Source organism: Otolemur garnettii, unplaced genomic scaffold (genome assembly GCF_000181295.1).
Source record: "Otolemur garnettii isolate 467f Iridium unplaced genomic scaffold, OtoGar3 scaffold00127, whole genome shotgun sequence".
In the NCBI taxonomy this organism is placed as follows: domain Eukaryota; kingdom Metazoa; phylum Chordata; class Mammalia; order Primates; family Galagidae; genus Otolemur; species Otolemur garnettii.
In genome coordinates, this window is record NW_003852522.1 from 2,876,382 (window position 1) to 2,889,568 (window position 13,187).

A 13,187-nucleotide genomic window follows, 5' to 3' on the forward strand; every position below is an offset into this window, starting at 1 on the left:
GGCTGGGGATTCGAACCCGCCACCTTAGGTGTACGTGGCTGGCGCCTTAGCCGGTTGAGCTATAGGCGCCGAGCCTGCCCTCAAGCTTTTTAAAGAACTCTCCCATCAGTCATGTGTACTTCAGTCTGAATTAGCAAACAAGCACTTTCTCCTTCTGGGCATCTGATATTCTAGAACAGTGGTTCTCAACCTGTGGGTCGCAACCCCTTTTTAACAATGAAAATACATTGTGGCATTAGGAAGGTTGAGAACCACTGTTCTAGAGGCTTTGATAAAGAGCCTAATGGGGTATTTTGGGCTAATAGTGTTAGGATTTAGGGGTCCAGTCAAAGTTTGTCCTTAAGCTACCACCTTTGGTGAGATGTTTGTTTCACCTGCCCATTCTAATTATTTATTTCTTCCCTGATAAAAAATCTGCCCCTTGGGAAATGTCTTCCCTCTGTGCTGGCCATTTAAACTAAGTTTTGGCTTTTGTGTCCACTTTCTCTTGGAGGTCTGCATGTTCCCCATGTCTGCCCATTGGGGTGTGTGTAAAAGAGTGTCCCAAGTGAAGGGGGTTTGAGATGCCACCATTGAGGTAACCATTGTGTGAGTGACATGGTGTAGAGCCTTGAGCTCCTCTGTGAGCACCACAGCTAGATATGAATAGTAGTGGGGAGGGACCCAGGGGACTCATGGGGATTGTTCCTGAGATAATTCTTCACTCATTTCCTGGCAGGATGGAGCTAAGTCCTGACCTCATCTCAGCCTGCCTTACCCTGGAAAAATACCTGGACAACCCTAATGCCCTCACCGAGCGGGAGCTGGTACGGTCTGGCCTGGGCCTAGCTGGGACCCTCGCCCCTCCACCTCTACCCTTGGCTTCTCTTTATCCTTGGTGTCTCCCTCTATTTGCCTAATGGGAACCCTGAGACCCAAGCCTGGAATGAAGGGGTGGTGGTACTTGAGTCACTGGCTTTGGAGAGGGGCCATGGAGGCAGGGAGAGGCCCAAGAATGACCACCCACTGGCCAAGCCTGCCCTTGACTTCCTGTTCCTCCTCAGGGCTTTAAGGTAAGGCTCCCATATTTAACTTTTGAGCATATACACTTGCCTTTGGCCATTATGTCCAGGATGGAGGTGCTCACACCTTCCTTTGGGGAGCATGTCTGGGATTTCAGCATCCATACCCCACTTCAAAGATCTTAGTGGGACAGGGCTGTCTACACTTCCCTCTCAAGCTGTCTACATCTCCCTCGAGGACCTTGTCCAGGATGAAGCCACCATCCTGGGGGTTGCTTCCATGGCTGCATCCGTGAAGCTTTGCTCCTAGGGGTTCATCCGGGGCAGGGTGTCTATGCTGTTTTCCTGAGGTTTTGTCTGGGAGGTGATGGGGCCTCTGCCACCCTCACACTTTCTCCCGTCTGACTTGTGCAGAAAGTGGCCTATACCACAGTGCTACAGGAGTGGCTGCGCCTGGCCTGCCGCAGCGATGCACACCCTGAGCTCGTGCGCCGCCACCTGGTCACATTCCGGGCCATGTCAGCACAGCTACTGGACTACGTGGTCAACATTGCTGACAGCAACGGGAACACGGCACTGCACTACTCTGTATCTCATGCCAACTTTCCTGTGGTGCAGCAACTACTCAACAGCGGTGAGCCGGGCAGAGGGTGAGAAGGCTATCTGTCAGTCCAGGCTTGCTGTCTGATGGAGGAGACACCATTCTTCTAGTCTGGTGGGGGAGACACCACCTTCTCACTCTAGAGGGGGAGGTACCCCCTCCCAATCTGGTTGGGGAGACACCACCCTCCTCCTCTCATACTGGTCTGATGATACTCTCCCAGTCTGATGGCGGAGACACCATCCTCCTGGTTTGGTGGGGGGAAAGTGGCCGTCTTGGTCTAATGGAAGAGACGTTACCTTCCCAATCTAGTGGAAGAGACATAGGCCCCACCTTTAGCCAGTGTAGTAGAAAAGGCAGATGTGAACTTGTGAAAAAGATGTGACTCTCCACTGTCCCCGAGTGTGCCTGTATAGTACAAGTGACATCTCTATAGCCCCCATCAAAGACAGTGGGGCCTCCAGTATGGGGCTTCAACAGAAGATGCGGTCCTCATTTAGGCGAAAGAAACTTTATCTGTGCTAGTCTGGTGGGGAAGACACAGCCTCCCAAACTGGTGAAAGAGGCAGAGCCCACAGTCTGACAGGGGAGGCATGGGCCAGTCTGAGTGTGAATGGCTCTTCCCATTTGACAGGGGAGCCCCAGTTCCTGTTCTTAGCCCCAAATAAGGATGTTAGTCCCATGACCCAATGTAGGAGGCACAGTCTCCAACTTTTGGAGCGACTTGACAGTAGAGATGGGGACCCCTTAGGGCAGAGTTGAGTTCTCAGTCTGAGACAGGCAATAATTAGGCCATGCCTAGACTGACAGAGGAGAGACATGATACCCAGTGCTTCTGGTGGCCTGGTCTGAGGGCTCACACCCCCTCTCAGGTGTCTGCCAGGTGAACAAGCAGAACCGTGCTGGCTATAACCCCATCATGCTCACTGCCCTGGCCACCCTGAAGACCCAGGATGACATTGAAACTGTCCTGCAGCTCTTTCGGCTCGGAAATGTCAACGCCAAAGCCAGCCAGGTATGGGCCCCTCGGCCACTGCAGACATAGCAGCCCTTCCTGCTTTACCACATCCTGGCTGTTCTCCAGGGCCAAGCTGCAGGATGTGAATCTAGGGGGCCTAGCTCCCGACTCTGCTCCTGGTGGCCAGGCTGCCTCTGACATGGGGGCTCCTTATGGAACCTGGGAAGCATGGAGGACTTGGGCATCCTTACCTTTCTGAACCTGACACAAACTGGGTTTCCCTGGTAAGGAGCTGGGGCCTCAGAGGGTGGACAGACAGACCTGGTCTCCATGCTCCTAAGGTTCTCTGGCAGGTGCTCTGGGAGCCACAGCATTACAAACAGGTTAGGCCTCAGGGGCTGCAGGACACCAGCATGGTGGTGGGGTAGCCTTGTCCCTGGTTTGACAGCTCCTTGGGCTGTATGTTAGAGAGCAAAAGTCAGGTGACCATGGAAGTAACAGGGGTGTGGACGGGTATCCAGGCAAAAGAGCAGAGAGCAGGAAAGCCAGGCAGTGAGACAGTGAGGAAGGGGGAGGATTTGCAACAGCCAAAAGAATGCGTGTACAAAAGGGCACTGCGGGGCGGCACCTGTGGCTCAGTGAGTAGGGTGCTGGACCGATATACTGAGGGTGGCGGGTTTGAACCCGGCCCCAGCCTCAGCCCCAGGCAAACTGCAATAAAAATTAGCCGGGCACCTGTAGTCCCAGCAGGAGGGTGCTGTGAGCTGTGACGACATGGCACTCTACCAAGGGTGACAGAGTGACACTCTGTCTCTAAAAAAGGCAATGTGTAAGGCCAACAACAGCAACCTTGGTTTTTTTTTTTTTTTTTTTTTTTTTAGAGACAGAGTCTCACTCCGTCACCCTCAGTAGAATGCTGTGACGTCACAGCTCACAGCAACCTCCAACCTCCTAGGAGATTCTCAACTTGCCTCAGCCTCCTGAGTAGCTGGGACTACAGGTGCCCACCACAATGCCTGGCTATTTTTTTTTTTTTGCTGCAGTTTGGCTTGGGCCGGGTTTGAACCCACCACCCTCGGTATATGGGGCCGGCGCCCTACTTACTGAGCCACAGGCGCCGCCCAACCTTGGTAATTTTTTTGTTTGTTTGTTTGTTTGTTTTTTGAGATGGAGTCTCACTCTGTTATCCTGGGCTAGAGTGCATGGTGCACAGCAACCTCAAACTCTTGGGTTCAAGTGATCCTCCTGCCTCAGCCTCCTGAGTAGCTGGGACTACAGGTGCCCGCCACACCTTGCTGATTTTTTTCTATTTTCAGAAGAAATGGAGTCTCACTCTTGCTCAGGCTGCTCTTGTATTCCAGAGCTCAAATAATCCACCTGTCTCCCAAAGTGCTAGAATTACAGGCATGATCCTGGCCTGATTGATTTTTTTAAATTTTCTTTTGTTGTTTTATTATTATTATTATTATTATTTTAGAGACAGAGTCTCACTTTGTCGCCCTCGGTAAAGTGCCATGACATCACAGCTCACAGCAACCTCCAGCTCTTGGGCGTAGGAGAGTCTCTTGCCTCAGCCTCCCAAGTAGCTGGGACTTCAGGCGCCTGCCACAACACCCAGCTATTTTTTGTTGCAGTTTGGCTGGGGCTGGGTTCAAACCCACCACCCTCGGTATAAGGGGCGTCCTACTCACTGAGCCACAGGCGCCGCCCAACTTGATAGATTTTTACACATACACAAAATAGAGAGTCAGGAACCAAGCTTGGCGCCCATAACTCAGTGAGTAGGGCACCAGCCACATACACCGAGGCTGGCAGGTTCGAGCCCAGACTTGCTAAACAACAATGACAACTGCAATCAAAAAATAGCCGGGGTTGTGGCAGGTGTCTGTAGTCCCAGCAACTCGGGAGACTGAGGCAAGAGAATCGCTTAAACCCAAGAGTTTGAGGTTGCTGTGAGCTGTGATACCACGGCATTCTACTGAAGGAAACATAGTGAGACTCTGTCTCAAAAAAAAAAGAAAAAGGGTGGTGCCTTTGGCTCAAGGAGTAGGGCGCTGGACCCATATACCAGAAGTGGTGGGTTCAAACCCAGCCCTGGCCAAAAACTGCAAAAAAAAAAAAAAGGTCAAGAACCAGCTAGCGGTGGGGGATGGTAGGAAGGAAATGTGATACCCAGTGCTCCTGGTGGTAGTTAGTTGGGAGAGGCATGGACTGGTCTGAGGGCTCACACCCACTCTCAGGTGTTTGCCTGGTGAGCCCCCTCCCAGGAGGAGACATGTAAGCCAAGACCTTGGGGATGAGAAGGAGCCCAGGGGAGGAGCCAGCAAGTGAGGGTACATGTTAACATCAAAGTACTTGAGAGCTACAGGTGGTTCTGGAGCAGGGGGGTCTTGCCCAGGCTATAATCCTGTTCCTTGCCTTATCCAGGCCGGACAGACAGCCTTGATGCTGGCAGTCAGCCATGGGCGGGTGGATGTTGTCAAAGCCCTGCTGGCCTGCGAGGCAGATGTCAACGTGCAGGATGATGACGGGTCAACAGCCCTCATGTGCGCCTGTGAACATGGCCACAAGGAGATAGTGGGGCTGCTGCTGGCTGTGCCCAACTGTGACATCTCACTCACTGACCATGTGAGTCCTCACCCAGGTGCACCCCCAGGGAGGGTAGGAGCACAGGTCAGGGCATCTTCACAGCAACAGATACTTTGCAGGATGGGAGTACAGCCTTGATGGTGGCCTTGGATGCTGGGCAGAGTGAGATCGCGTCCATGCTGTATTCCCACATGAACATCAAGTGCTCGGTGAGTCTCACAGGATGGGGGCCTCTGGAAGGAGATGGGTGTTTATGAAGAGCTGATGGCATGTAGCCCGTGCCAAGGTTTTTGTGGGCAGCTGCTCATTGTACCTTCGTGGTGCCCCAGTGAGGAAGTGATGCACAGGGCCAAGACTGTGCGCTCGTGGCTGGCCTGACGGAATCCGCACCCAGGTCTATCTGGTTCTAGATCCACGTTCTGAATCACCATTCTCTCTTTCGAGAAATATTCAGAGTACCTGCTGTGTATAAGGCCCAGTTCTAGGCTCTTGAGGGTCACAGCACTGAACAAAAACAAAAAAAGCATCTGCCCTCTCGTTCTGGTGAGAGACAGTGAACAAATCACTGTGTCATAGTCAGGTGATGGGAAGTGCTACAAAGAAATACAGTAGAACCTCTGTAAGTTGACCATCCAAGGGACTATAGCAAACTGGTTAACGTAAGGAACTAGGCCTGCTGTATTGATATGTACATGTGATTCATATCAGTCTATGAAAATGAGGTCAGCTTAAGGAGATGGTCAGTGTGAGGAGGTGGTCAACTGTGGGAGGGTCTACTGTATAAAACGGGACAAAAGGACACAGCAAGTGAGCCCTTGTAGGCCTCAGCGAAAAGATAACACTTGATATCCCACAACCAAAGATATAAGGGAGTGAGTCATGTGACAATCCAGAAAGAAAGAACAGCCAGTGCAAAGACCCTAAGGCAGGAATATGCCTGGTGTGTTTCAGGATCATGAAGGAGCCCAGTGGGAAAAGGGGTGGGCAGAGAGGTGACATGGCAGATCCAGAAGGGCCTTGTGAGCTGCAGTGCAGACTGGGGCTTATATTCAAAGCATGTGAGTTTATTTATTTTATTATTTTTTTTTTGCAGTTTTTGGCTGGGGCTGGTTTGAACCTGCCACCTCTGGTATATGAGGCCGGGACCCTACTCCTTTGACCCACAAGCGCCTCCCAGCATGTCAGTGTATTAAAGTCCCCAAGGGCCCCGTGTGGTGGTTCATGCCTAAAGCCCGACACTTTGGAAGGTGGAAAGATTGCTGAGGCTAGGACTTTAAGACCAGCCTGGGTAACATAGCAATACCCCGGTTCTTTTTTTTTTTTCAGTTTTTGGCTGGGACCGGGTTTGAACCTGCCACCCCCAGTATATGGGGCCAGTGCCCTTCTTCTTGAGCCACAGGTGCTGCCCAGCAAGACCCCATTTCTAAACAAAATTTTTTTTTTTTTGCAGTTTTTGGCTGGGGCTGAGTTTGGACCTGCCACCTCAGGCATATGGAGCCAGTTCCCTACTCCTTTGAGCCACAGGCACCACCCTCTATACAAAATTTTAAAAGTTATCCAGGCGTGGTGGTGTGCACTTATAGTCCCAGCCACTGAGGAGGCTGAGGTGAGAGGATCACTCAAGCCTAGGAATGTGAAGCTGAAATGATCTATGATCATTACTTTATTGCAGCCTGTGCGACAGAGTGAGGCCCTGTGTCTAACAAATTTTTTAGGGGCCAGGTGCAATGGCTCACGCCGTAATCCTAGCCCTCTGGGAGGCCAAGGTGTGTACATCACCTGAGCTCAGGAGCTGGAGATCAGCCTGAACAAAAGCAAGACCCTGTCTCTTCTGAAAATAGAAAAATTAGCTGGCTCGGCGCCTGTGGCTCAAGCGGCTAAGGCGCCAGCCACATACACCTAAGGTGGCGGGTTCGAATCCCCAGCCCGGGCCACCAAACAACAATGATGGCTACAACCAAAATAAAAAAATGGCCGGGCGTTGTGGCGGGCGCCTGTAGTCCCAGCTACTTGGGAAGCTGAGGCAGGAGACTCACTTGAGCCCAGGAGTTGGAGGTTGCTGTGAGCTGTGATGCCATGGCACTCTACCCAGGGGGATAGCTTGAGGCTCCGTCTAAAAAAAAAAAAAAGAAAGAAAGAAAAATTAGCTTTGGGTTATGGCAGATGCCTGTCGTCCCAGCTACTTGAGAGGCTGAGGCAAGAGGATCTCTTGAACCCAAGAGTTTGAGGTTGTTGTGAGTTATGACGCCACAGCACTCTATTCAGGGCAACAGAAGTGAGACTCAGTCTCAAAAAAAAATTTTTTTTAAGAAAAAATAATAGGTCCCGAGATACCTGGCTGTAAAGAAAGCTAACTTCATGTGCCTGACCCAGCATTTCTCTTACTTCACCATAGACGGTTGGGTCTTTAAAAAATCACGTGCCTGTTAGCAAAATACTCTTTTGAAAGCATAACAGGAGAGCAATAGTGATACTTACTGTGTGCTAAATAGCTGATAGAGGGAACAGGGGCAGTACCCATCGGTCCCCAAAGCAAGTCCCTTGTCAGATGGAAGAGACACACCCCTTCAGCCTTATAGGCTGTATACAAGTAACTTCTGGGAGTATTTGGGAGTTTTTTTGTTTGTTTTGTTTTGGCAGGGGGGTTGATACAGAGTCTCAAGCTGTTGCCCTGGGTAGAGTGCCATGGTGTCATAGCTCACAGCAGTCTCCAACTCTTGGGCTCAAGCGATCCTCTTGCCTCAGATTTTCTATTTTTAGTAGAGATGGGGTCTTGTTTTTGCTGAGGTTAGTCTTGAACTTGTGAATGCAAGCAGTCAGCCTGCCTCAGCCTCCCAGAGTGCTAGGATTACAGGTGTGAGGATTACAGGTGTTTTTTTTTTTTTTTAAGCAATAGGGTCTCACTATATGGCCCAGGCTAGAGTCCAGTGGCACAACCATAGCTCATGCAGCCTTGAACTCCCTCAGCCTCCTGAGTAGCTTGGGTTATAGATGCATGTGGGATTGCATCTGGCTTATTTTCTTTTATTTTTTGTAGAGATGGAATCTTGCTCTGTTGCCGAGGCTGGTCTCAAACTCCTGGCCTCCCAGTGCTGGGATTGCAGGTGTAAGCCACCATGCTAGTTCCCAGGCATTTGCACAAAGTATTGTTATTCCCATTTTTCCAGTGGGGAAACTGATACTTGGAGAGGTCGTACCCCTGACCCAGAGTCTCAACAGCCAGGAAGAACTGGAGGCCTTGTTGTTTGCCAACTCCAGGGCCTTGGGCAGGCAGCCTCACTGGCCCCTAACCTGCACTCTCTGGGCCTCACATGAGGCACTTTTAGGACTGGATACATGGTGAGCGTCATCATGGTGACTTCCCAAACACTCCCAGAAAGAGAAGGCTGCTGACACATAGACCGTCCATCTCCCACCTCATTCCAAGGCTCCTGTTCAGGCTCAGTTTTTCCACTTGGTCCCCAAACCCCCACCCCAGGGTGTCAGGGCACCTGAGTCTCAGTCCTGGTGCTTACTGCTGGGCATCAGCTCTGGGCCCCCATCTCCACAACTGCTCTCACTTACAGATGGGAATGATGGGGCCGGGTGATGTCCCAAGCCCTACTGCCATGTAATCCACAGTCCTGTCCCTGAGGACTCTTGAGAGAAACCCTAATCCTTCCTCTGCATCCACAAGGACTGCCCTTCACCCTTGTCTGCTCACCTAAACCCCTAGTCTGTCCTCACAGCAGCCAGAGGTAATTGTGAACAGCTGAGTCAGGTCCCGCCTCTGCACACAGCCCTCCATGACTCCTGTCTTACCTAGTGAAAATGCCAAAGTCCTTCCACTGCTCCCTGTCACCCTTCAGCCACACTGGCCTTAGTGCCTTTCCTCCTTTGTTACTGCCTCACAACCTTGACACACACTGTTTCCTCCACCTGGAGCACCTTTGCCCCCTGGCTGGCCTTCCCCAACACTCAGGGGTCAAGTCTGTTGTCACCCTTCCAGATGACCCTGTGTCCACTGTTCCCATCCGTCCCTTATCCCTGAGAAACATGCTGCATCCGTATGTTTGCTTTTTTGAGGCATTGGTCCCAGAGGGCCACCTCCTTGAGGCCAGAGATCATGTTGGCTTTTGCTTACCAGCTGCCACCAAGTTGGCACCTCTGCAGAGGAGTGTGAAGGGACATCAAACAAAAAACTCTATTTCTCGTTTCAGTTTGCCCCGATGTCAGATGATGAGAGTCCTGCTTCGTCCTCAGCAGAAGAATAGCCTCCCCTCCGGGACCAGCCAGCCCCAGAACAAACTGTCCCTGTCCCGTCCCCCACCCCCCCACCCCCGCCATCCCCTGCTCACACTCCCCAAGGCCCATGTCTCCAAGGCAAGTGGGTTTTTCCTTCTGCTTCCCTGGGGGGAGCCCCGAGGGCAACAAGACTCCAGCTCCAAGCGGGTTTTCTTGGCACCCCTGTTCAAAGCAGCCACAGCGCAGACCAAAGCTAAATTCTTGTATAAATTGGCGCCAGTCAAAGGCTGGGGTGTGGGTTTTATGAAGATCATGGAGAACAATTGGCAGGCAATTATAGATGGAGGAGGACGAGGGGGAATAAATACCAATCTTTGAATCATTGTTGCAGGAGAGAGCAGCAATCAGATTATTTGTTGCCAGATTTGAAAGTCACTGGAATTTGCATATTGTCACTTTAATCCTGAGTGTTATTACACACAGGTCAGGGTTCAAGTGGCTCCCCTATGTCCACCTCCCAACATTTAATTGTCTGGCATATAACAGTGTTTTATCTGCTCCCCACTAGATGTCTTTCTTGGGGGAATTTTCTTCTGGTCACTTCACAAAACAGATTCTGTCCTTGTCACCTGGAGCAGAAAGCTCAATTCTCTGCCTTGAACGTCACCCCTGTTCAAATGGGGGTGGTGGGGTTGGGTGATAGGAGCTGAGATGCCTTGGTAGGGTTCTGTGACTTGTAGGGAACCAATTCATGCAAAGAAATTAATTCCCCAGAAATCTGTTCCCTCCTAGCACAGAGGCCCTGGCAAATGTTAATTTTCCTAGAAAATTCTTCAGACTTGCAGACACAGGAAAAAGATCTGGTTCTCAGAGTGGCTGTTCCATCCATGGGCCCAGAACTGTGGTAACAGGGCCGGGTGCTTTTTCTCTCTGGAATTTCAGAATCTCTCTCCTCAAAGGAAAGAAAACAGGGGATGTGCTTATTGGCAGAGGACAAAGCAAGTTCCAAAACCCCCATGTGTACACAATTAAAAGTTGGCTGCCCCTGACCCAGGACTCTCCTGGAGCAAACTTAAAGAGACAGGACTTTGCTAAAGCCCAAACGAGGGCCAATTTGTTTTTTTAACACTATGAGTAGACTTTCCAGAGATGCCTGGAACAGAAACTACTGGAAATGAAGCTTGCCAGAGATGCTCAGAGTTTCCTTCATGGCCCATTGTGTCCCCTAGAGTCTCAGTATAGTTTTCTTTCCTGTTCTTTTCCTTGGTGAGCCACGAAAGGGAAGGACTCCAAGCCTCTAAAAATGTGCCTTGTGATTGGGGAGTGTGCTCCCTACCAAATATGTGCACTGCCCTTTGGCATCCAGTTAGCTCAGCCTCCAGGGCTGTCGGGCCAAACCTCAGCAGAACAGTGTAAGCCCCAAAGCTCATGTGCTCACTAAAGAAAGCAAAGAATTGGCTTCTGGCCTAGAAAAGTAGGTTTCTTGGCTTATCGTAGATGGACTTGCTTTGATTTTTTTTTTTAATTGAGATGTACCTAGGACAAAAGGGTTTGGATGGCCAAACAAGACAACCAGGATGGGTGGATGGATGGATTTGCGCATGTATGTCCTCAAGAAAACACAACCAAAGCTGAGTGGGGACAACTGCTGAGGCCTGGCTGAAGGCTGCAGCTTTAAGAAGCGGTACTAGAGTTGGGTGCATCTGTGTCCAGCCCCAGAGCCAGTGAGTGCATTTATTTTAAGCTCCTAGAAGCAGCCCCTTGGCCCAGGAATATGTGACCTGAGATAGGTCCATCTCTACTCTTCTTTCTGCTGTTCTTTCTCCCTCACCACTGGACTCCTGAGATCCTGCCTCTCCCCAATTTCACATATATTCATGAGCTTTAATTCCAATTTACAACCACGGTACGTCCATAAAGACAGTATTATACACTTAAATGAAGTACTCTTTTTTATAATCTTTTTTTTAGAAGGTAAACGAATTTAATAAAGCTACCAGTAATGCCAACCATTCTGTGTTTGTTTCATAGGGCTCTTCTATTAATCTTCAAAATAGATCTTTTTTTCCAAAATGGATTTATTTCAAGCAGAGCACTGTGGCTAATGTCTGAAATCCAGTACTTTTGGAGGCCCAGGTGAGAGGATCTCTCAAGCCCAGGAGTTTCACACCAGCCTGGGCAGTACAGTGAGACCCTTTCTCTATAATGAAAAAAAAAGTGAACTTATTTTGGAAAATGTTCAAAGCTACAAAAATGTTGCAAGAATAGCACAGTAGGCCTGGCATGGTGGCTGATGCCCATAATCCTAGCACCCTGTAAGTCTGAGGATCACCTGAACTCATGAGTTCGAGACCAGCTTGAGTAAGAGCAAGTGAGACCCTGTCTATAAAAAATAGCCGGGCGTTGTGGCGGGCAGCTGTAGTCCCAGTAGTCTGGAGGCTGAGGCAAGAGGATCACTTGAGCCCAAGAGTGTGAGGTTGCTGTGAGCTGTGATACTACAGCACTCTAGTGAGGGCAACAAAGTGGAGGTCTGTCTCAAAAAAATTTTTTTTTCTGTCATTTCACTATAAAGACTGACTATCTTTATATTTCCATTTATAGGTAAATAAATTATAATTAGTTCTGAATAGTTACACCTGACTGGCGTCTACTTACAGGCCTGCGGAGATACTAAACATTGCTATTGTCACAGAGACTTCTGTTGGACACCCTTTGTAAACACCTCCAGTAAAATAGATCTTTAGTGATTTTTTTTTTTATCAAGATGAAGTGATTATAGCAATTGTAAAAAAAATTCAAACAATGTGGAAGTGTTGCCATAGTCCTGCTTGATAGAAATGCCATTGTCAACAGTTTGGAGTGTCTTCTGCCAAATCTTTTTCTGGTACATCTCATCTTAATGTTTTGTTTTGGTTTTTTTGTTTTTGATTTTTACTGTTTCATGTTTTTTGTCTCAAGGTATAAAATGCACATTTTGTGTACAAAACTATAGCTTCACCAGGCAGGCTTAGTAGCTCGCACCTGTAATCCCAGCTACTACATAGGCAAAGGCAGGAGGATCATTTGAGACCAGGAGTTCAAGACTAGTGGCTCAGTGCCTGTGGCTCAAGCAGCTAAGGCGCCAGCCACATACACCTGAGCTGTCAGGTTTGAATCTAGCCTGGGCCCACCAAACAACAATGACAGCTGCAACCAAAAAATAGCCGGGCATTGTGGTGAGTGCCTGTAGTCCCAGCTACTTGGGAGGTGGAGGCAGGAGAATTGCTTGAGCCCAGGAATTACAGGTTGCTGTGAGCTGTGATGCCACAGCACTCTACCAAGGGTGACAACTAAAGGCTCTGTCTCAAAAAAATAAATAAAAATAAAAAAAGGACTAGCCTGGGCAACGTGGCAAGACACTGACTACAAAAATTAAATTTTTTAAAAATCATACAGCTCCATGGCTTTTGCAAACAGCATCCCCAAGTCACCAGCCCGAGGACCAAAAGTAGAGCAGCATCTTTGGGCCTAGCAGGCTCCTGGTGGCAATCACTCCTGCCTTCTCATTTCCTGTTTTCCCCCTGGGATGTTCAGCAGGAGATACTGAGAGGCTTTCAGAGGTTTGTGGAAGTTCCAGAAAGTTTATGACAGGGGATGTATTTCTAAGAGGAAGATCCTCTTGTCAATTTTCCAGAGGTTTGTGAGCCAAGAAGAGGCCTTTAGGAAATCAGTTGTTTCTCACAAAGCCATTGCCAAGACTTTCTTGTCCTCATCTTTGCCAGCTTGTATAGCTCATGCTTAAGAGCCTATCTACTGGCTCGGCGCCTATAGCTCA

At 49.5% G+C, this 13,187-nt stretch overlaps 1 protein-coding gene across 1 annotated transcript in view; it reads left to right on the forward strand.

The window, feature by feature from the left end:
- KANK2 (KN motif and ankyrin repeat domains 2) overlaps positions 1-9,658 on the forward strand; it is a 33,412-nt gene extending 23,754 nt beyond the window's left edge. Inside the window, exons 7-13 of the mRNA XM_023517998.1 lie at positions 494-524; positions 636-806; positions 1,416-1,635; positions 2,475-2,617; positions 4,988-5,188; positions 5,269-5,358; positions 9,349-9,658. Of these exons, the coding sequence (XP_023373766.1) occupies positions 494-524; positions 636-806; positions 1,416-1,635; positions 2,475-2,617; positions 4,988-5,188; positions 5,269-5,358; positions 9,349-9,402 (910 nt within the window). The 3' untranslated portion in view covers positions 9,403-9,658. The remainder of the gene's footprint in view (positions 1-493; positions 525-635; positions 807-1,415; positions 1,636-2,474; positions 2,618-4,987; positions 5,189-5,268; positions 5,359-9,348) is intronic.
- The last annotated feature ends 3,529 nt before the right edge of the window (positions 9,659-13,187 follow it).